At 61.0% G+C, this 19,206-nt stretch overlaps 2 protein-coding genes across 4 annotated transcripts in view; one reads left to right on the forward strand and one right to left on the reverse strand.

Annotated features, from left to right (window-relative positions):
- Nucleotides 1-8,660, forward strand: part of ADAM17 (ADAM metallopeptidase domain 17) — a 29,836-nt gene extending 21,176 nt beyond the window's left edge. For all 3 annotated transcript variants that reach the window (XM_064146335.1, XM_064146337.1, XM_064146336.1), the window contains exons 12-19: nt 123-322; nt 690-793; nt 1,400-1,534; nt 2,744-2,874; nt 4,107-4,185; nt 5,335-5,423; nt 6,247-6,303; nt 7,099-8,660. In XM_064146335.1, coding sequence (XP_064002405.1) covers nt 123-322; nt 690-793; nt 1,400-1,534; nt 2,744-2,874; nt 4,107-4,185; nt 5,335-5,423; nt 6,247-6,303; nt 7,099-7,449 — 1,146 coding nt within the window. In that variant the 3' untranslated portion in view covers nt 7,450-8,660. The remainder of the gene's footprint in view (nt 1-122; nt 323-689; nt 794-1,399; nt 1,535-2,743; nt 2,875-4,106; nt 4,186-5,334; nt 5,424-6,246; nt 6,304-7,098) is intronic.
- Nucleotides 8,661-9,697: 1,037 nt separating this feature from the next.
- On the reverse strand, nt 9,698-18,437 carry IAH1 (isoamyl acetate hydrolyzing esterase 1 (putative)). Its single transcript, XM_064146338.1, has 6 exons — nt 18,304-18,437; nt 16,788-16,840; nt 15,367-15,515; nt 13,278-13,439; nt 11,137-11,255; nt 9,698-10,051 (listed from the first exon to the last, which is right to left on the reverse strand). The coding sequence occupies exons 1-6, from the start codon at nt 18,382-18,384 to the stop codon at nt 9,884-9,886; spliced, it is 732 nt and encodes a 243-aa protein (XP_064002408.1). The 5' UTR covers nt 18,385-18,437; the 3' UTR covers nt 9,698-9,883.
- Between the last annotated feature and the right edge of the window lie 769 nt (nt 18,438-19,206).

The raw sequence follows: 19,206 nt of genomic DNA on the forward strand, positions 1-19,206 counted from the left end.
CTCTGGGCCACGGAATCATGGAGTGGGGGGGGTTGGAAGGGACCTCCAAGATCTTCTAGTTCCAGCCCTTCTGCCCTGGGCTTCTCCACCCTAACCCACTCCCTTGTCCCTCCTGCCCCTAGATGTTCTCCAGCTGCAGCAAGAAGTCCATCCACAGGACCATCGAGATCAAGGCCCAGGAGTGCTTCAAGGAGCGCAACAACAAAGTGTGTGGGAATTCGCGGGTGGACGAGGGGGAGGAGTGCGACCCGGGGCTGCTGCACCAGCAGGCGGACCCCTGCTGCTCCTCCGACTGCCGCCTGCGCCCCGGCGCCCGCTGCAGGTGGGCACCGCCGTCTGCGTCACCTCTGAGTGCAGAGTGAGGGGGATGCAGAAAGGCAGTGGCACAGACTGCCCTGAGAGGTGCTGCGCTCCCTGTGCCCGGAGCTGTGCCAGAGCCGTGTGCCCGTGGCACCTGGGGCTGTGGTGGCGCTGGGTTGGTGTTGGGCTGGGTGATCTCAGAGGCCTTTTCCACCCCAAACCATTGTGTGACTCTGAAGCTGGCCATGGGAGGGGTAGAGGGGGGAGAAGGGCTTTGTGCCGTGAGTCAGTGCCCAAGGAGGACCTTTGCTGCCCCCGAGCGTCCTTTCTCCCTGGCTTTGACGTGCTCCTGCCTCTGTAAGCCCAGAGCTGCTTCCTGTCGTTGGCAGTGATCGGAACAGTCCCTGCTGCAAGGGCTGCCAGTTTGAGAGTGCACAGAAGAAGTGCCAGGAGGCCATCAATGCCACTTGCAAGGGGGAGTCCTTCTGCACTGGTAGGAGCTGCTTCCGTACCCTCGGTCCCCTCAGCCAAGTGCTCCAGGCTGGTGTCCAGTGCCATCTGCTGGCAGAGCTGTACCCTTTGTTCCCCTGGTGCAGCTGAAGGGCCTGCAGCTGCCCCATAAGGGGCCCCATTGTGGCTCAGGAGGCACTGGGGGCTGTGGTGCCCAGCAGCATGGCAATGGGCATCCTCTGCTCCCTCCTTTTCATCTTTGTTTCTTTGCCTCTAAGAAGCTGTGTCCCTGGCTTGGGTTTTGCCATAGCAAGGGTGCAGTTACTGCAGCTTTCCTCCACTTCCCCACTTGTTTGCTTCCTCCTCCTCATCTTCTCTGGAGGCAAGAAGTGAAGTCAGAGCTGCCGCTGCTGCTTGCATGGTGCCTCCAGGCCGTGCTGGTACCTGCTGCTTGGGAGTGCCACAGTGCCCCAGTTGTGGAAAGCCTCTGGAGCTTCTGCTGCCCCAGGAAGGAGCTGGCAGGCAGTCAGGGGCAGGCTGCTGGGCTCGGCTCGGGGTGGCTCTGGCTTTGCTTTTACTGCCCCTTGATCTTCTACAGCCAGTGCCCTGGCCTCGCCCTGAGGCCGCCTCTCTTGCCCCCTGTCTGCAGGGAACAGCAGCGAGTGCCCCCCTCCAGGGAACGCCCCCGATGACACCGTCTGTGTGGACATGGGCAAGTGCAAGGCCGGGGAGTGCGTCCCCTTCTGCGAGAGGGAGCGCAGCCTGCGCTCCTGCGCCTGCAACGGTGCGGCACTGGGCCGGGGGCGCCAGCAGGGGCCGGCAGGCAGCGCTGCCTGCTGCTCACAGCAGCAAGGGGCTGGGCTGGCTTTGGGGTCGGGGTGGGTTTGAGTTTTCTTTGAGGTTTAGTTTTTGTGGGGGGGTGTGCTTGGGGTTTAGGGTTTGGTTTGGGTTTGCTATTTGGGTTGGGTTTGGTTGCTTTGGGGTCGGGTTTGGGTTTGTGTTCAGTTGTGTTTGGATCTGCGTTTGGTTGGGGTTGGGTTGGTGTTGGGATGCTTGGTTGGGATTGCTTGTGTTTGGTTGGGATGTTTTGGTTGGTTGCTTTGGGGTTGGGTTTGGGTTTGTGTTCAGTTGTGTTTGGATGTGCGTTTGGTTGGGGTTGGGTTGGTGTTGGGATGCTTGGTTGGGATTGCTTGTGTTTGGTTGGGATGTTTTGGTTGGTTGCTTTGGGGTTGGTTGGGATGGGGTTTGGGTTTACTTGGGTTCGTTTGTTGGGTTTGGGGTTTGGATGATGGTTTTGGTTGGTGGGTTTGGGTTTGCTTGGTAGGGTTGGGTTCACTTGGTTGGGTTTGATGGGTTTAGGATTTGCTTGGTTGGGTTTGGGTTTGTTTGTTTGGTTTTGGTTGGTGGGTTTGGATGGTGGCTTTGGTTGGTGGGTTTGTGGGGGCTGTTCCCCAGGACAGTTGTAGACAGCAGAGCAGGCAGAAGCTCCTGGGGCCCTCTCCTCAATTAACAATGGATTGTTCTCAATCCTGTTCTTCAGCTCCTTGAGAGGCTGGAGCCATGTGGGGGTTGGTCTCCTGGCCCTGGTAACAACTGATAGGACAGGAGGAAATGGCATTAAGGTGCACCAAGGGAGGTTTAGGTGGAGATGACACTGAAATGGTTCTGCCAGCCTGGCACAGGCTGCCCAGGGAGGCATCTGAATGCCCACCCTGTTGGCTGAGGAGCTGAGGGCCATGGTCTAGCAACTCTGCACAGGCAGGTGCTGCCTGTGGTGGGACTGGCTGAGCTCAGCTCCTCAGCCAGGCCATCCTGGGAGTGTTGGCAAAGGGCTTGAGTGTGAGCTCCAGGCCACTACAGTGCCCAAAGTCGGGCAGCTTGCCCAGCGCCGCTTTCCCCAGGGGCAAGCTGGGTAAGGGACAGAGGTCCAGGTCGGGTGGTGGGCTGCAGGTGGCTCCTGGTGCCTGCAGCTATGAGCTGCTCTTGGTTGCAGAGACAGACAACTCGTGCAAAGTGTGCTGCCGGGACCTGCAGGGCCGCTGTGTGCCTGTGCTCGATGCCAACCAGCAGTTCCTCTTCCTGCGCAAGGGCAAGCCCTGCACCGTGGGCTTCTGCGACACCAACGTGAGTGTGCCCAGCCCCTGCTGCTGCAGCTGGCCTGGACTGCCCTCCCCTCGCCAGGGCTGTGCTGGCAGAGCAGCCACAGCTTGCCCTGCTGCTGTGCAGTGTGGCAATGTCTCCCAGGGTGTGTGAGGCCGTGGTGTGACTCAGCTCTCAAGAGCAGGGCAGGGGCAAAACTGCTCCCTTGGCTGCTGCCCCTGCTGTGCTGCTCCTCAGCCCAGCCAGCTGGCAGCTGTGTGAAGGAGGGCATGAGCTGTGCTGTGCAGCGCCTGCTGCTGCCCTCCTTCACCTTAGCCCTGTTAGCAGAGTCTGAGCATGCCAGGCTGGAAGGGCCACGAGGACCATCCAGTGCAACCTTCCTAGGTGGTAGTGGCGTTGGATTGAGCTGGCCCAGCAGCCTGTCAGGCTGGGTCTGAAAGCTGCCCCATGCAGAGGAGCCCACCACTGCCCTTGGCAGGTGGTTCCAGTGTCCAACTGGTCTCATTAAATTAATCCTGCCTAAAATAACCCAGGTCAGGGAAGATCTCCATGGCAGCCTCTGAAAGGGGCAAGGAGCCCATGCTGGGGGGCAGGGGGACTGGTGGCTGCTGGCACGCAGTAAGTGTGTAGTACAAGGTGCAGGACAGTGACACCTGCAGGCCCCAGCACCCTAAGCTAAGATGAATGTTGGCAGAAGTGAGTTGGGGAGGGCATCCCCCAGCCCTTCCACTCAGAGCTGAAAGACAGAGAGCTGCTGTGTGAAGCCAGCACAGCCAGGCCTCCCTCCCTGCCTGCCTGCCACCCTGAGCTCCTGAGAGCTGCAGCCTCCTTGATGGGTGGTGGTCACTGAGCCTTCCAGCACATGAACCTGCCCAGCACCTCCAGGTTCTGTCCTCTGCCGTGGGCTGGGCTCTGCACATTTCAGGCAGCAAAACTCACCTGGGCACAGGCTGCCCAGGGAGGTGGTGGAGTCCCCACACCTGGAGGTGTTCCAGACCGACATGGCCATGGTGGTGCTGGGCTGGATGATCTCAGAGGCCTTTTCCAGCCCAAACCATTCCATGGTTCTGTTTCGGTGTTGGAATTCCAACTGCTTGCCAAACTCAGAGGCACCGAGGATGGGTTGGGTGCAATCTGTGTTCAGGCCCCTGCCAAGTGCTGCCCTGTCTGCATCCTGTGACCTCTGCCAGCCCTTCCCCTGCAGAAGGCAGCAGCTGGTAGTGGGTGCTGCTGTGTGACTGAGGCCTCCTTTGCAGGGCAAGTGTGAGAAGCAGGTGCAGGATGTGATCGAGCGCTTCTGGGACTTCATCGACCAGCTCAGCATCAACACCTTTGGTAGGTGCCTAGGGGCAGCAGCAGCTGGCTGGGGTCTGCTCTGAGCCCCGGATGGGAACTGGTTGGAGCCCTGGCTATGATTGCAGCCCTTCTGGCCTCATCCCTGCTGGCCTTTGCCTTTCCACGCTGCAGGCCGTGGGGAGTGTTTGGCCTTGTCTCACTCTGTTGTTTTCTGAGCATCTTCGGAGCAAATCTTGTTGAGCACCAAGGAGTGGGTCAGAGGGAGGAAAGGAGATGAGAGTCTCGTGGGGGTCAGCTTGGCTCAGCAGATCTCTCTGAGGTCAGAGAGGCAGCAGCCTGGTAAAGGAACTTCACTGCTCTCCTCAGGAAGCCACAGAGGTCACCCAGCCCAGGCTGTGCCTGCACTGAGGCACTGCCCAGCAGTTGTGGCTGGACTCCTTGGTCTTGATCTCCACCAAGTGGGCAGCCTGTGGGCGGCCTTCCAGTGTGACCCCCAGTGCCTCCCCCTGTCGCTGGAAGCCAGCAGAGCTGCAGTGGGCAGCTGCTGGGCCTGCTGAGCCTGCAGTGGCTGCCAGTCCTCAGCTCTCAGAGGCGAGTTCTTGGGTAGCTGCTGAAGTGCTGCAGCCTGCTCTGGCAGAGGCAGAGTGCCCCTGGGGGCAGATGGGCTGTGTGGAGGCAAGGCCTTAACCCATGGCAGGGCCTTATCCCGTGGCAGTCCTGGGCTCAAGTAAGTACTGGCGAGAGTCCAGTGGAGGCCACTGAGCTGCTGAGGGGCCTGGAGCAGCTGTGTGAGGAGCAAAGGCTGAGAGCCTGCAGAAGAGCAGCCCCAGAGGGGAGCTGAACAATGCTTAGCAAGAGCTAAAGGGTGAGGGGTAAGGATGGAACTGGGCTCATGTCAGTGGTGCCCCGGGAAAGGACATGGGGCAGTGGGCACAAACTGGAACCCAGAAGGTTATACCTGAACAGGATGGGGAAATTCTTCGCTCTGATGGTGCAGGGGGGCGGGAGCAGGCTGCCAGAGGCTGTAGAGTCTCCTTCTCTGGAGAGAGTCCCACCCTGGCCATTGTGACCCTGGCCAAGTTGCTGTGAGTGCATGGGGGTTGGACTCGAGTCGTCTCCAGACTGAGCTGTGCATGCTGGTGGCACCCTGCTTGGTTGGTAGCTGATGGATCTGAACCCATTTCCCAGGCAAGTTCCTGGCAGACAACATCGTGGGCTCTGTGCTTGTCTTCTCCTTGCTGTTCTGGATCCCCCTCAGCATCCTGGTGCACTGTGTGGTAAGTGAGCAGCCCCTTGGGCCTGGCACCCCCCTCAGCCTGGCACCCAGCACACCAGCACTGTGCTGCTCCTTCAACAGGCTGAACAGGTTGCCCAGGGAGGCTGTGGATGCCCCCTCCCTGGAGGGTGTTCACGGCCAGGCTGGATGAAGCCTTTAAGATCATCTATTTCCAACACTTCTGCCATGGGGGGGCTTCTGCCCGTGGCAGGACAGTTGGAACTGGATGTTCTTCAAGGTCCCTTCCAACCCAACCCACTCCTGCTCCCCTCCACCCCATGCCTGTTCCCTGGAACCCTTCCCACTTTTCCTGGGGAGGTTTCCTTCCTCTGCCTCTCAAATTGGACCTGAGCATAATTTGGTAACGTCCATTGGAGTAGTTCTCTCAAACTTCCCCCAGAGAGAGGAACTCCCACTCGGGGACACCGAGCAGGAGCTGCTCAGGGCTCAGCTTGGCAGTGAGGACAGAGCGAGCCCCTGAGAGCTGGCAGTGTGGGCATGCAGGCTGACACTGGCAGCAGCATGGGGCTGGGGCTGGCAGCGTGGGGTGATGCTGGCAGCAGTGTGGGGCTGGGGCTGGCAGCACAGGCATGTGAGGTGACACTGGCAGCAGTGTGGGGCTGGGGCGGGCAGCATGGGCATGTGGGGTGACACTGGCATTGTGGGCATGCGGGGTGGCCCTGGCAGCAGTGTGTGGAGATTGTGGGGGCAGTTGATGGGAAGGTGAGAGGGTAGGGAAGGGAGCTGGGGCAGGGCTCTTCAGTGGGCAATTCCTAACCTCCTCGATGTGTGCTGATGTGGTCTGGGTGGGTCTGTGCCAACAGGACAAGAAGCTGGACAAGCAGTACGAGGAGAACACCAAGTCCCTGTTCTGCCCCAGTGTAAGCTGCTGAGTATGCCTTGTGGTTTACAAGCCCCAGCACTGGGGGTGGGGGGTGCTGGGCACAGAGCTGCTGCAGGGGAATCAGGCACCCAGAGAAGCTGTTTCCAAGGCTGTGTATGAGGGACAGGAGGGCCATGGGTTAGCCCCAGCCTCAGTAGGATCCGAGATGGTTTGCCTGGGTGATCCTACAGGGCTGCTCCACCCAAACTGTTCTGTGATCCCATGGGAAGTCTCCTTGGAGACAGTCAAGACGATCCCAGAGCACAGGTTTGGGTGATGGGCTCCTGGCACCAGCAGGCTTAACAACCAACGCCTGCGTCCTTTGGCTCTGCTGAGGGGGCAGTGGTTGGCAGCAAGATCTCCTGAGCAGAGGAGTGCTGGCTGAGGGCCAGGGGCTTCTGCCAGCCCAGAGCTCTCACCCTGCGCTGGCAAAGGCACTGCCTGCAGCAGAGGCTGTGATCACAGCAGGCCTCCACTCCCCAGTCCTGCAGCCACTTCCACAGGAGTGGGCAACTCTTCATGGTGGAAGAGTGCAGTGAGCTGTGCCCTGGACTGTTCCCTGCTCCGAGCTCTCTCCTGGCTTGACCTTGCAGTCCCAGGCTTTGCCAAGGGATGTGGTGGCACTTCAGCCACCCTGCCAGAGTCACAGGCGTTCCTCAGAGGTGCCTGTGCCCTGTGAGAACCGTGGGATGGTTTGGGTCAGCAGTCCAACCCTGACCTGCCATGTCCCCACATGCCACGTGGGGTGCCGGCCCACGCCCTGGCCTGGCCACATGCTGCCTGTGTGTTGCAGAACGTGGAGATGCTGAGCAGCCTGGACTCGGCCTCGGTGCGCATCATCAAACCCTTCCCCGCGGCGCAGCCCAGCAACCGCCACCAGCCGCTGCAGCCCCTGGCGGCCGTGCCCGCGGCGCCCGCCGCGCCCAAGCAGGACCACCAGAGGATGGACACCATCCAGGAGGACCCCAGCACCGACTCGCACGCGGACGAGGAGGGCTTCGAGAAGGATCCCTTCCCCAGCAGCGGCGCCGCCGCCAAGTCCTTCGAGGACCTGACGGAGCACGCGGCCACGCGCAGCGAGAAGGCCTCCTCCTTCAAGCTGCAGCGCCAGGGCCGCGTCGACAGCAAGGAGACGGAGTGCTAGGGCCTGGTGCCCCGCGCCCTGTGGCCGGGTGAGCTGCGGCTGCGGGAGCTGCCCGGAGCCCAGGACCTGACCTGTGGCAGACGATGGCCGCGTCTGTGCCCTCCCTTCACTGCCACTTCCTAGAGCCTCTTCCCTCTCACGGAGGATCCAGACAGGACCTGCCTTGGTTTTCAGAGCTCTCTTTGGATTCCTTTTCCTGTTGCCTTTGCCCTTTGCCGTTTCTTTTGCCCCGTGGTGCAAAGCCAATGTCCCCTGGGCACTGCGCTGGGTAGCTCAGCCTGTTTTGTAACGGAACCAATGTTTTGCAGTCTGACAGCACTGAGAGAAGCCAGGGGCTTGCCAAACCAAAGGAGACGTTCACCCTTGGGCAGGTCAGGGCCACGGCAGCCAAAGCCTGGACAGGCAGAGCCAGCAGTGACAGCTGCAAATACAGCCCCAGGAGCAGCAAGCCCAAAGCTGCACAGCTTCAAACCAAAGGCTCCTGCAGAGGCTGCCAAATCTCTCCCGGGCCAGGGCCTGATCCTCCAGCAAGAGCCTCCTCTGCCTTTGGTGTCCTCAGAGCAGGGGTTCCCCTTGTTCCTTGGGGGAGTTCCCCACTCTGCACTAAGAAGCTGCTGGGTAGCTGGAAGGGCAGAGGTGCAGGGGAGAAATGCCTGCTGTGAGTGGAGGGCTTCGGCCAGCTGCCAGTGGTGCCCTGGGTGTAGGAAGGTTCTGCAGCTGGCATGTTGGAGCAGCTTCCTTGTTCCAAGAGCCCAGGCCCAGGCTGCAGGGTCTGGGTGGCCTCTGGAGGCTGCCACTGCACCCACAGCTGGAGAGCAGCACTTAAAGTAGTTGTGAATTCAGTAACGAGGGCAAGGGGCAAGCTCAGAGCCCTCTTGAGCTGAGCTGCCCACACAGGTGCTGCCGTGGGATGCCAAGAGCTGCACCAGGGCTGCGTGGCAGAGGACTGGCATTGACAGGACGTTGTGGTGGTAGCTGCGAAAGAGCCAAAGCATTTCTGGGCTGGGGAGCCTGGGAACGCTGCTTCCCTGCCTCCCCAGCCCAGGCCCTGTCCTGCTACTTGAAGCTGTGCCTTACCTCTGCCTGGCTGGCAGCTGCTGGTCCCTGTCCTGGCTTTTGTTGTTTGGGTTTTCTTTTGTTTTGGCTCAGTGCCCAAGCCGGGGGTGAGGAGTTAATTCCCAAGACAATAAAAGCTTTTTATATTAAAATCAGAGCAGTTACCCAAGCTCTTGTGCAGTCTCTTTGGAAAGGGCTGAGCTCTGCAGGTGCTGGCAGCTGTTGCCCTCTGGAAATCCAGATCTGACTGGTGCAGCTCTGCCCTGCTTCCTCCTGGGACTGGAGATGGCCTCAGCCTGTCCTGGGGCCAGCTCTGGCAGTGACATTGCTGAGCTGGCTCTGCAGGCAGGCCAGCTGCAAGGCCTCCTTCTCAGCACCAGAGTCACTGCAGGCCCTGCACAGCAGTGCCCCTCTCACCAGCCCAGCCCTCAGCTGTGTGCCAGCCACAAGGACCGGCAGCTCCATGCTGTGTTGATCCGCAGCCCCCCTGCTGCTCGCCAAGTCTCTGCTGCCTTCAGTTTCAATACTGACAAAGCGAAGCAGCTTCTGGTCCAGCTCCAGGCAGATGACAAATGGCCTCTTCTGCTCCAGTTTGTCACCCAAGCAGCTGGCAGCTCCAGCAGGAAGCAGAGGCAGCCTCGGGCACTACCGGCCAAGATGCAGGCAGGGGTTTTGCAGCTTGTAGAGGTGGGTTTGAGTTGGTGTTGCCTTGGCCAAGAGCTGCCTGCAGTGCTCATCTGTTAGATCAGCTGCCAAGTGGGGGCTGAACCCCAGAGCCCAGCTGGAAGCTCTCCTACAGAGTGCAGCTTGGGCAACAGATGCAGGTCCTCAGGCTGCAGCCTTGGTGTGCAGCAGCAGCTTCAGCTCTCCCTCCACCAAGGCTGTGCTTCAAGAGCTGTGCAGCTGCAAGGGCCAGCTTTAAAGGAGCTGCTGCCACAGCACGGCAAGCTTCAGCCCCCTGCTTTGAGCTCCTCTGGCACCAGCTAAAGCCTCTCTAGCTTCTGCTGCTGCAGTGCAGCCCAATTCACTGAGCTGGATATGAAGGGCTCCTGGCAGCCTCCACACTCCTGCCTCTTGCCAGCTCCTGGCTGCTCACTGCTCAGCCAGGGCAGCCTCTGTCCCTCTCCTCTGCTTCCAAGGCAAGAGTTGCATCTCCCCAGCTGGCCAAGGCCCTGCACAGGCACAACAGCCATCCTATGGCACACCCCAAGTGGCCCAATCTTTATTCTTCCACAGCCCAGGAGCTGGGGACCAGGAAGAGCACTGCCAGGGGTCTGCCCACTGCCCTACTCCCCAGGGCTGTAGCATTTACAGTGTGGTGCTGGGCTGCAGCCAGATGTTTGCAGCAGCCTGGCCACCTCCAGCACCTCACCAGCTCTCACAGCAGAGTGGCCTCGGGGTCCATGTGGTCCACATCCCGCCAGTAAGGAACCAGTGAGGGCAGAGCTGAGAGCTTCTCCCCCAGGCGGGCCCAGAGCTGTGCTGCTACAAACCTGCTGCCTTCTGCCGACAGGTGGAGGCCATCAGACAGGTAGGAGGAGAAGTCCTGCAGGAGAGGTTCAAAGCAGCTGTTCATGGCTTTGCTGGGCGCCAATAGGAGCTCTTGAGGCACCTTCAAGCAGCTCTTCCAAGCCAGCTGGTGCCTCTCCCCGGGTAGCTGGATGCTGAGGGTAGTGGTCCGTAAGGGAAGGCTGTGGGCCGGAGCCACTGCTGCTGTGGCACTCAGGGACATGCTCCAGTGCTCACGGAGGTGCTGGGCAGCAGCTTGGACCTGGTGCTCTTCGAGGGCTCTTCTAACCTCAGCGATGCTGTGATTCATCTGGGCCTGCTCATGGGGCCATCAAAACAGCCTCCTGCCCCAGGGAGTGCAGGGGACAGCAGAAGGGCAGAGGCCAGAGCCAGCTGCTACTTCCAGGAGCCTGCTGCAGCCTAAGCTCTGCCACCATTCCAAGGGCAAGGAGCCCTGGAGAGGCACTGCAGCAGGGGCAGGCCCCACTATGAAACATTCTGCATTAGTCTCTGCCTTTGTCAGTGTCTGGGCCAGTTAGGTTCAGATAGGTTCACCTCAGTGGTGCTGCAGCACCTGCTCCTCTGCTGAACCACACAAGGCTTTGCTTGGCAAAGGCCTTTAACAGCCTGGAGTCCAAGCAGCCAACTCCACCAAGGCCAGCACTGACCCACAGCCCTCAGCACCACAGCTCTGCCTCTCTGGGACACCTCCAGGGCTGGAGACTCCATCACCTCCCTGGGCAGCCTGTGCCAGTCCCTGACCACTCCTGCAGCACAGGAATTTTTCCTAATCCCCAACCTCTGCTCCTATCCCTGGGGAGTTTGGCTCTTCTCACTAACACCTCACTGCAGCCTCCTCTCAGGGAGCTGCAGACAGCAGTGAGTTCTGCCCTCAGCCTCCTCTGCTCCACACCAAACCCCCCTGAGCTCCCTCAGCTGCTCCTCCCCAGCCCTGCTCTCCAGACCCTGCCCCACCTTTGGTGCCCTTCTCTGGACCTACTCCAGCCCCTCCTTGTAGTGAGGGCCCAGAACTGATCCCAGCACTCAAGCTGTGGCCTCCCCAGTGCCACTTTCCCCATGCCTTCCCATGGCAATCCCAAAGCCTTTCCCAGGGCACCGTACCTGCTCCTTCTGCATCAGTGTCCAGAGGTCGAGCACGTCTGTGCCACAGGCCCTGGCCACCTGCACACAGGCCTGGGCATACTCCCCGGTGGTGGCATTGCGGCGATTTAGTCTCTCCCCTGGCAACCAGAACAAGGAGGACGCTCAGCAGCCCCAGCTGGCACAGCCTGGCCTCAGGCTGCTGTGCAGAACCATGCTGCCCACCGGTTTGTTCCAGCAGCAGGCACCACCAAGCACAGCCTAAGGCCCAAACGCTGCAGCAGGTGTGGGGAAGCTGCAGCAGGTTTGGCTTGGAGGGGCCAAAAAGGTTTTTCAGTTGCAGAGGTGCCAGAGGTGAGGGGCACCAGCTGTGCCCTCACAGCTTCACTGGTGAGCTGCTCACAGCCTGCTCCTGCTGGCAAGCTGCAGGTGCCAGCAGTGCAGAGGTGCCCAACTCCTCACACCTGCAGTCTTTCACCAGAATGCCCCCAGCAGCCCCCCAGTTCCCTCCTCACGCCCTGTCCTCCCCAGCTCCTGCTTTCTGCAGCCTTCCTCCTGCTCCCACAGCCACAGCAGCCTCCCTGCTCCCTCCTCACCCCCTGCCCTCCCCAGCTCCTGCTTTCTGCAGCCATCCTCCTGCTCCCCCAGCCACAGCAGCCTCCCTGCTCCCTCCTCACCCCCTGCCCTCCCCAGCTCCTGCTTTCTGCAGCCATCCTCCTGCTCCCACAGCCACAGCAGCCTCCCTGCTCCCTCCTCACCCCCTGCCCTCCCCAGCTCCTGCTTTCTGCAGCCATCCTCCTGCTCCCACAGCCACAGCAGCCTCCCTGCTCCCTCCTCACCCCCTGCCCTCCCCAGCTCCTGCTTTCTGCAGCCTTCCTCCTGCTCCACAGCCCCAGCAGCCCCTGAGCTCACTCAGCCTCTCCCAGCAGAGCTGCCCTTGCTGCCAGGCTCCCTGCACTGATCACAGCCTTGCTGAGCACAGCCTCACTTCTCTAGGTGAGGTCCTGCAGCCCTGGCCCTTCTCTTCCCCTGGCTTCTAGTCCAGCAGAGCTGGCAGCTTCTCTTCTCCTCTGCCTCCTCCTCCCTCGCTGGGATTACTTCTGCACTGCTTCCCCTCTCCTCTGGGAGCCCACAGAGCCTCCTCTGTCCTCCATCTGCAGCTCTGCAGGGGCACCTGCTGGGGCTGCCACCTAAGAGCTGCAGCCAAGGGAAGCTCCAGGAGCTTGGGGGTCTCCTGAGTGACCTACTGAAGCATCCCAACCTGACCAAAGCTGCCCATGCTGGGAAGGGGCAGCCCACAGTGAGGAGCAGTGGTTTAGGGGACACTCAGGAGACACCAGGTGCCCTGCAGGAGCTGCCTGATGCACTGCTAAGGTCAGTGTCTACCATCCACAGGAAGCCATAGCTGGCAGCAGACCCATAGCAAGGGGTTAGAAGGCTGGCATCACCCTCATGGAAAAGGAGCTGGGCAAATGTGCTGGGCAAGGCAGTGAGCTAAACTCCTCCTGGGACTCTGTGCCAAAGCCACGGAGCCCAGGAGGGCTCTGCCAACACATGCAGCAAGTCAGGCACTGCTGTACCAACCCAGCTGCCCTTCGGCGTGCAGCGAGGGCTCTGCAGAGCATGAGGAGCAGTCCTGGCTGCAGAAAAGGCTCCCAGTGCCTCCCACTGTGCTCTCCCGGGAAGCTGAGGTTCTTCTCAGAGCAGGGAGAGTGCTCCTGTGAACATCTCCACCCTTGCGTTTCACAGCTCTGCCCTGCTCTCTGGCAAACCCGGGCATAGGCCTAGGGCACTGTGCACTGGATCCAGAGCTGCCTCGGGTACCACTGCTGCCCACACTGCACTGCTCTCTGAGGCACAGAACGCTGAGACCCCTGCAGGCTGAGCCCCCTACACTTGTCACGTTGCTCTGGAAGCCTGCCTGGCCCAGCCTGGTGAGAGCTCTGCTGGTTTGCCAGGGGCTGCATGCCCGAGCAGATCAGCCAACACTGCCAGAGGGCATGACCAGTTAGTTGGCAGTTACTCCACCAGCTCACCCCAAAGCCTTCTCCACCAACTCAGAGGCCACACATCATGAAGCTGCTCACCTGGCCAGCCTGGCACCAGTGACTGGGTCTCTGGCAGCAGGCTGCAGAGCCTGCCTGCCCAGCCCATGCCCTTACCTTTGGCAAGGCAGGCCTTCTCCCAGGCTGCCTCCCCCAGAGGAGGGGGGGTTATCAGGAGAACCCTGTCTTCAGTGATGCCCACGGAGCTCAGGTAGTGCACCATGCTCTTGAGGTTGGCAGCATACTCCTCCAGGGGAACGTGCTGCTTGGGGTTCAGCTCTGCCAGGGGGTGGGACACAGCCATCAGCGACGCCACACTGCTCACACACAGCTCTGCTACACAGCACAACCTGCCCTTTGCAGCTCACCCCAGCCACTGGTGCAGCAGGTGTGGGAGGGAAGTGCTGCTGCTCAGTACCCATAGCAGACAAAGCAGGAGTCTGAAAGAGTCCCTCTCAGACTCAGAGCCACAGGCACCTCCAGCCCCTCTGGGTGCAGGGCAATGTTGGCAGTCCGGTGGCAGCAGCCCCTGATGCTGCCCTGCTGATCAGAACAGCTCTGCAGGCTGACCTTGAGGAGCCCACATGCACCTGCCCTCAGCTGCTCACCCCTCCCGGCCAAGCACTCCTCAGGCTGCTTTACAGTCAGAAGACTCAGTTAGGTGCCCAGCTCCAGTTTTAGGTGCTAAGTGCCTGACCCCAGCTGGAGCTGACAAGCGTGGCACTAACTCTGCAACACCCTGACACTGGTGATACCAAACCTGCTGAGGAGGAGAGAAACAGAAGGCTCAAATCACAGAGCCATGGCATCATGTGGGTTGGAAAAACCTGTGGAGCTCATCCAGCCCAGCCACTCTCAACTCTGCCCAGCCTGGGGCTGAGCCATGGCCCTCAGCACCACAGCTCTGCCTCTGAGATGGGCATTCAGCCACTTCCCTGGGCAGCCTGTGCCAGGCTGGGAGAACCCTTCCAGTCAACAAGTTTCTTCTCATCTCCAACCTAAACCTCACCTGGTGCACCTTAATGCCATTTCCTCTTGTCCTATCAGTTGTTACCAGGGCCAAGAGACCAACCCCCACTTGGTTTAAACCTCTTTCAGGGAGCTGAAGAGCAGAAGGATTGAGAACAGTCCACTGTATAAATGATGTCTTCACCAGTGCCATTGGTGAGGGCACAGACAGACAGAGTCTGCTCAGCAGGTTTGCTGATGACACCAAACTGGGAGGCTTGGCTGAGACAGCTGCAGGCTGTGCTGCCATCCAGCAAGACTTGGACAGACAGAGCTGGGCACAGGGAAACCAAATGAGATTCAACAAGGACAAGTGCAGAGTCCTGCACCTCGTGAGGAAGAATAAACTTCAGCAGTACAGACAGGGAGGTGATCTGCTGGAGAGCAGCCCTGTGGAGAGGGACCTGGGAGTGCTGGTGGAGAACATCCATGGCACAGCAATGTGCCCTGCTGGCCAAGAGGGCCAGTGGGGTCCTGGGGAACATTAAGAAGAGTGTGTCCAGTAGATCAAGGGAGGTTCTCCACCTCTGCTCTGCCCTGCTGAGACCTGATCTTGAGTACTGCCTTCAGTTTTGGGCTCCCCAGTTTAAGAGAGACAGGGATCTGCTGGAGAGGGTCCAAGGGAGGGCTATGAGGATGATGAGGACACTGGGGCACTGCCTGGTGAGGAGAGGCTGAGGGACCTGGGGCTGCTTTGTCTGGAGAGGAGAAAACTGAGAGGGGATCTAATAAATGTCTATAACTATCTGAGGGCTGGGGGTCAGGAGTGGGGGGACAGGCTCTGCTCACTGCTGCCTGGGATGGGACAAGGAGCAGTGGATGGAAGCTGCAGCACAGGAGGTTCCAGCTCAACACAAGGGGGAACTTCTTTACTCTAAAGGTCACAGAGCACTGGCACAGGCTGCCCAGAGATGCTGTGGAGTCTCTTTCCCTGGAGCCTTTCCAGGCCTGTCTGGATGTGTTCCTGTGTGCCCTGAGCTAGATTATGTGGTCCTGCTCTGGCAGGGGGGTTGGACTGGATGAGCTCTTTGGGTCCCTTCCAACCCTGACATCCTGTGATTCCTATGAAAATGAGGAGAGGGCACCAGGAGCTGCAGCAGGAGAGGTCTGTGTGATCTTCTGCCTGCTCTGCTGGCCTCTGCAACTGTCCTTGGAGAACAGCCCCCACTCACCCCAAAGCCAAAGCAAGTTGCAGTACCTTCCAGAGCACTGTCGTTGGCTCCAAAGAAGAGAGTCACTGCAGCAGTGCTCTCGGCACCGGCGCCGGCAGCGATCAGCCTGGGGAGCAGCAGCTTGGCCCATCTGCTGTTGTACCCTGAGAACCCACGGTTGAGGACATCACATCTCCTGAAACAGACACCCAGGGGCAAGGAATCCTGCCAGTCAGGGTGGGGAGGCACTGAACAGGCTGCAGAGGTCCTCTCCCTGGAGGTGTTCAAGGCCAGGCTGGACGAAGCCTTCAGCAGCTTGGGCTAATGGAAGGTTGAAGATCATCTAGTTCCAAGCCCATGGCACAGCCCATGGCAGGGGGCTTGGAACTAGGTGATCTTCAACATCCCTTCTAACCCAACCCATCCTAGGATGTCCCCTTCCTGGAGGTGTTCAAGGCCAGGCTGGATGAGGCCTTGGGCACCCTGTGCTGGTGGAGGTGTCCCTGCCCGTGGTGGGGGTTGGAGCTGGATGATCTTTGAGGTCTCTTCCAACCCATTCTGTGACTCCATACCAAACAGAACATCTCTCCCAGGCCCACCAGAACACACTCTAGGGGGGAGCTGTGAAGCCTCTGTTCCACTGCCTGCCTCTGTCCTTCTCAGACACCAGGAGCTCTTGGTGGCACTGGAACTGTGTTTGGGCAGTACCCACACAAAAGCCACCTGCAGTGCCTCGGAATCACAGAATTGGTTGGGTTGGCAGAGCCCTCTGAGATCACTGAGCACAACCATCACCCCAGCACCACCATGGCCACTCAGACTGTGAAAGCACAGCCACAACCTTAGCTGTCATAGAATAGAACAGAATCATAAAATAGAATCAACCAGGTTGGAAGAGACCTCCAAGATCATCCACTCCAACCTAGCACCCAGCCCTAGCCAGTCAACTAGACCATGGCACTAAGTGCCCCAGCCAGGCTTGGCTTCAACACCTCCAGGGACAGTGACTCCACCACCTCCCTGGGCAGCCCATTCCAATGCCAATCACTCTCTCTGGGAAGATCTTCCTCCTAACATCCAGCCTATACTTTCCCCAGCACAACTTCAGACTGTGTCCCCTTAGTTCTATTGGTGGTTGCCTGGGAGAAGAGGCCACCCCCCACTTGGCTACAACCTCCCTTCAGGTAGCTGTAGAGAGCAATGAGGTCTGCCCTGAGCCTTCTCTTCTCCAGGCTAAACTGAGGACGTTCTCCTTTCCACTCAAGCCTGCAATGGAAGCAGACTCCCAGTGAGTGTTGCCGCAGCCCTGGGCAGGCTGTCCCCCGGGGCAGGTAGGCTTCAGTAAGCCATGTTAATAAACAGACAGCTGAAACATGCCCCTGAGCTGCCTCTCTGCTGTCAGAGCTGCACAGCTGCTGGCCTGCCAGGACTTCATCTGGCAGGGGGCCCCTGCAGGGTAAGCTCTTACCTGAGCAGCCTCTCAGCAAGGAAGGTCCCCCAGCCGTTCTCCTGGAAGGAGTACTGGAAGCAAGGAGCACAGTCAGAGGTGCACTGCACAAGTGGCTTCCCAGCAGGCCAGCCCCACCGCCTGCCCCCCTCAGCCGCTCCTCCTGCCCGCGGCGCCGCTGCAGCTGCCTCCCAGCCTGCCCTGCCCCTGCCCTCAGGCCGGCGCCACCGGCAGCGCAGGACCGCAGCCCCTGCGGCCCCTCTGCAGCCCGGGCCGGCTGCTGCGCCCCGCTGCGGCCGCGAAGCCTCCCGTTAGAAACAGCCTAACAAACCCCTCTCTGCTCTATTTCCAACACCCTGCCACTGGGCCTGCAGCCTGCAGCCGACCGCCCAGAAACCCTCCCTTCGCATGGCTCTTCCAGGGGCAGCTCAGCGCCTGCCTCCCGGAACCACAGAATGGCTTGGGCTGGAAAAGCCTCTCAGGACCTCCAGCCCAACCATCCTCCAGCTCTGCCCAGCCTGGGGCTGAGCCGTGGCCCTCAGCACCACAGCTCTGCCTCTGGAACACCTCCAGAGGCATTCAGCCACCTCCCTGGGCAGCCTGTGCCAGGCTGGGAGAACCCTTCCAGTCAGCAAGTTTCTGCTCATCTCCAACCTGAACCTCCCCTGGGGCAACCTGAGGCCATGTCCTCAGCTCCTGTCACTTGGTGCTTCTCTCAGCAGTGTAAGAATGAGTCTCTTCTCCTCACCCCACGGCTGCACCACCCTCCTCGGGAGCAGGCTGCAGCCCGAGCTGGCTCGGACACCTGAGCTCCCATGAGCGACCTTTGCCTTTGGCTCTCGCACCCTCTCCCCACGCACCCCAAGCGCCAGAAGGCAGGAACCCAAAGCAGAGCTTCACCGAGCCGTGGTCTGGCCACACTCGGGATGCCTCCAGCGTGGGCCAGCTGGGTGCAGGCAGCTGCACACCCCCGAGGCCAGGAGAGCAGGGGTCAGGACACCTCTAAAGGGTGGGGGCAGGAGGATGGGGCCAGACTCTTGTCAGCGGTGCCCAGGGACAGGGCAAGGGACACAAACTGGAACCCAGGAGGTTCTACCTGGGCATGAGAAGATGCTTTACTGTGAGGGTGCCGGAGGCCTGGAGCAGGCTGCCCACAGAGGCTGTGGTCTCCTCGGGGAGCTTCCAAGCCCCGCTCCCGCCCCGGCCACTGCGGCCCTGGGCAAGCTGCAGCGAGTGCCCGGCGGCAGGAGGGGGCTGACCCCGGGGCATCGCCAGAGGTCCCTTCCCGCCCGCCCGCACTGTGCGCCCAGGCTGTCCCCCGTCTGCCAAACGCCACCGCAGCGACAACTCCACCCAAGCACACCTCACACACGGGGCGAGAAGCTCCCGGGGCAGCGCCGCGGGGGCCAGAGCCGTGCGGGGGCCAGAGCCGTGCGGCCGCTCCCGGCGGGGCTGTGCGCAGGGCACAGGGCCCGAGCCCGGCTCGGGGCACAGGGGGCCGAGGGGAGCCCGCGGGGCCCGCCCGCAGCGCCGCTACCTCAGTGATGGAGTCTCCGAAGAGCACCAGGCGGGGCCAGAGCAGCAGCCGGCACCGGGACCCCGACTCCGGCAGCGCCATGGCCGCGGCGGACGCCCGGGAGCTGGGCGGGAGCGAGGCGGGGAGGCGGAGGCCCGGGCGGGAGGGAGGGAGCGAGGGGAGGAGGCGGAGGCCCGGGCGGGAGGGAGGGAGCGAGGGGAGGGGGTGGAGGCCCGGGCGGGAGGGAGGGAGGGCGCAGGCGGAGGCCCGGGCGGGCGAGAGGGCGCAGGCGGAGCCGCGGGCTGTTCCTGTTGCGGCTCCTGGCCGGGCGGCAGCGTGTGGCGAGGGCTGGCGCCGAGGAGCAGCTACGAGTGCCGGCGTGAGCCAAGAGACAGCGGCGAGGTCGCAGCAAGAGCGCCGAACGGCTGCCGGGGAGCGCTGCGGCTGCCAGGGCTGCGGGCTGCGGGCTGAGGGGTGCCGAGCGATCCAGGGGCACGGCAGCACTGCGCTTGGAAAAGCTCTTGCAGCTCGTCCAGCCCAGCCCTCAGCACCACAGCTCTGCCTCTGGGAAACACCTCCGGGGATGAGCATTCAGCCACCTCCTTAGGCAGCCTATGCCAGGCTTGGAGATCCCTTCCAGCCAGCAAATTTCTTCTCATCTCCAACCTGAACCTCCTCTGGGGCAACCTGAGGCCATTTCCTCTCCTGCTATCACCTGAGTCTGGGGAGCAGAGCCCAACCCCCCCCTCCCTGCAGCCTCCTCTCAGGGAGCTACAAAGAGCAACGAGCTCTGCCCTCAGACTTCTCCACACCAAACCTCCCCAGACCCTTTCCCAAGGTTGCCCTTCTCTGGACCTGCTCCAGCCCCTCACTGTGCTTCTTGGCTTGGGGGGCCCAAAACTGACCCCAGCACTTGAGCTGTGG

This window comes from Pogoniulus pusillus, chromosome 7 (genome assembly GCF_015220805.1).
Source record: "Pogoniulus pusillus isolate bPogPus1 chromosome 7, bPogPus1.pri, whole genome shotgun sequence".
NCBI classification, from domain to species: Eukaryota; Metazoa; Chordata; class Aves; order Piciformes; family Lybiidae; genus Pogoniulus; species Pogoniulus pusillus.

Coding starts and splice junctions, on each gene's coding strand:
- IAH1 (XM_064146338.1), bottom strand. CDS start 18,384: ATGGCGCTGCCGGAGTCGGGGTCCCGGTGCCGGCTGCTGCTCTGGCCC. Junction 13,440..15,366: donor CAACGACAGTGCTCTGGAAG/GTACTGCAACTT, acceptor ACCCCCTGGCAG/AGCTGAACCCCAAGCAGCAC. Junction 11,256..13,277: donor GAAGGCCTGCCTTGCCAAAG/GTAAGGGCATGG, acceptor TCTGGTTGCCAG/GGGAGAGACTAAATCGCCGC.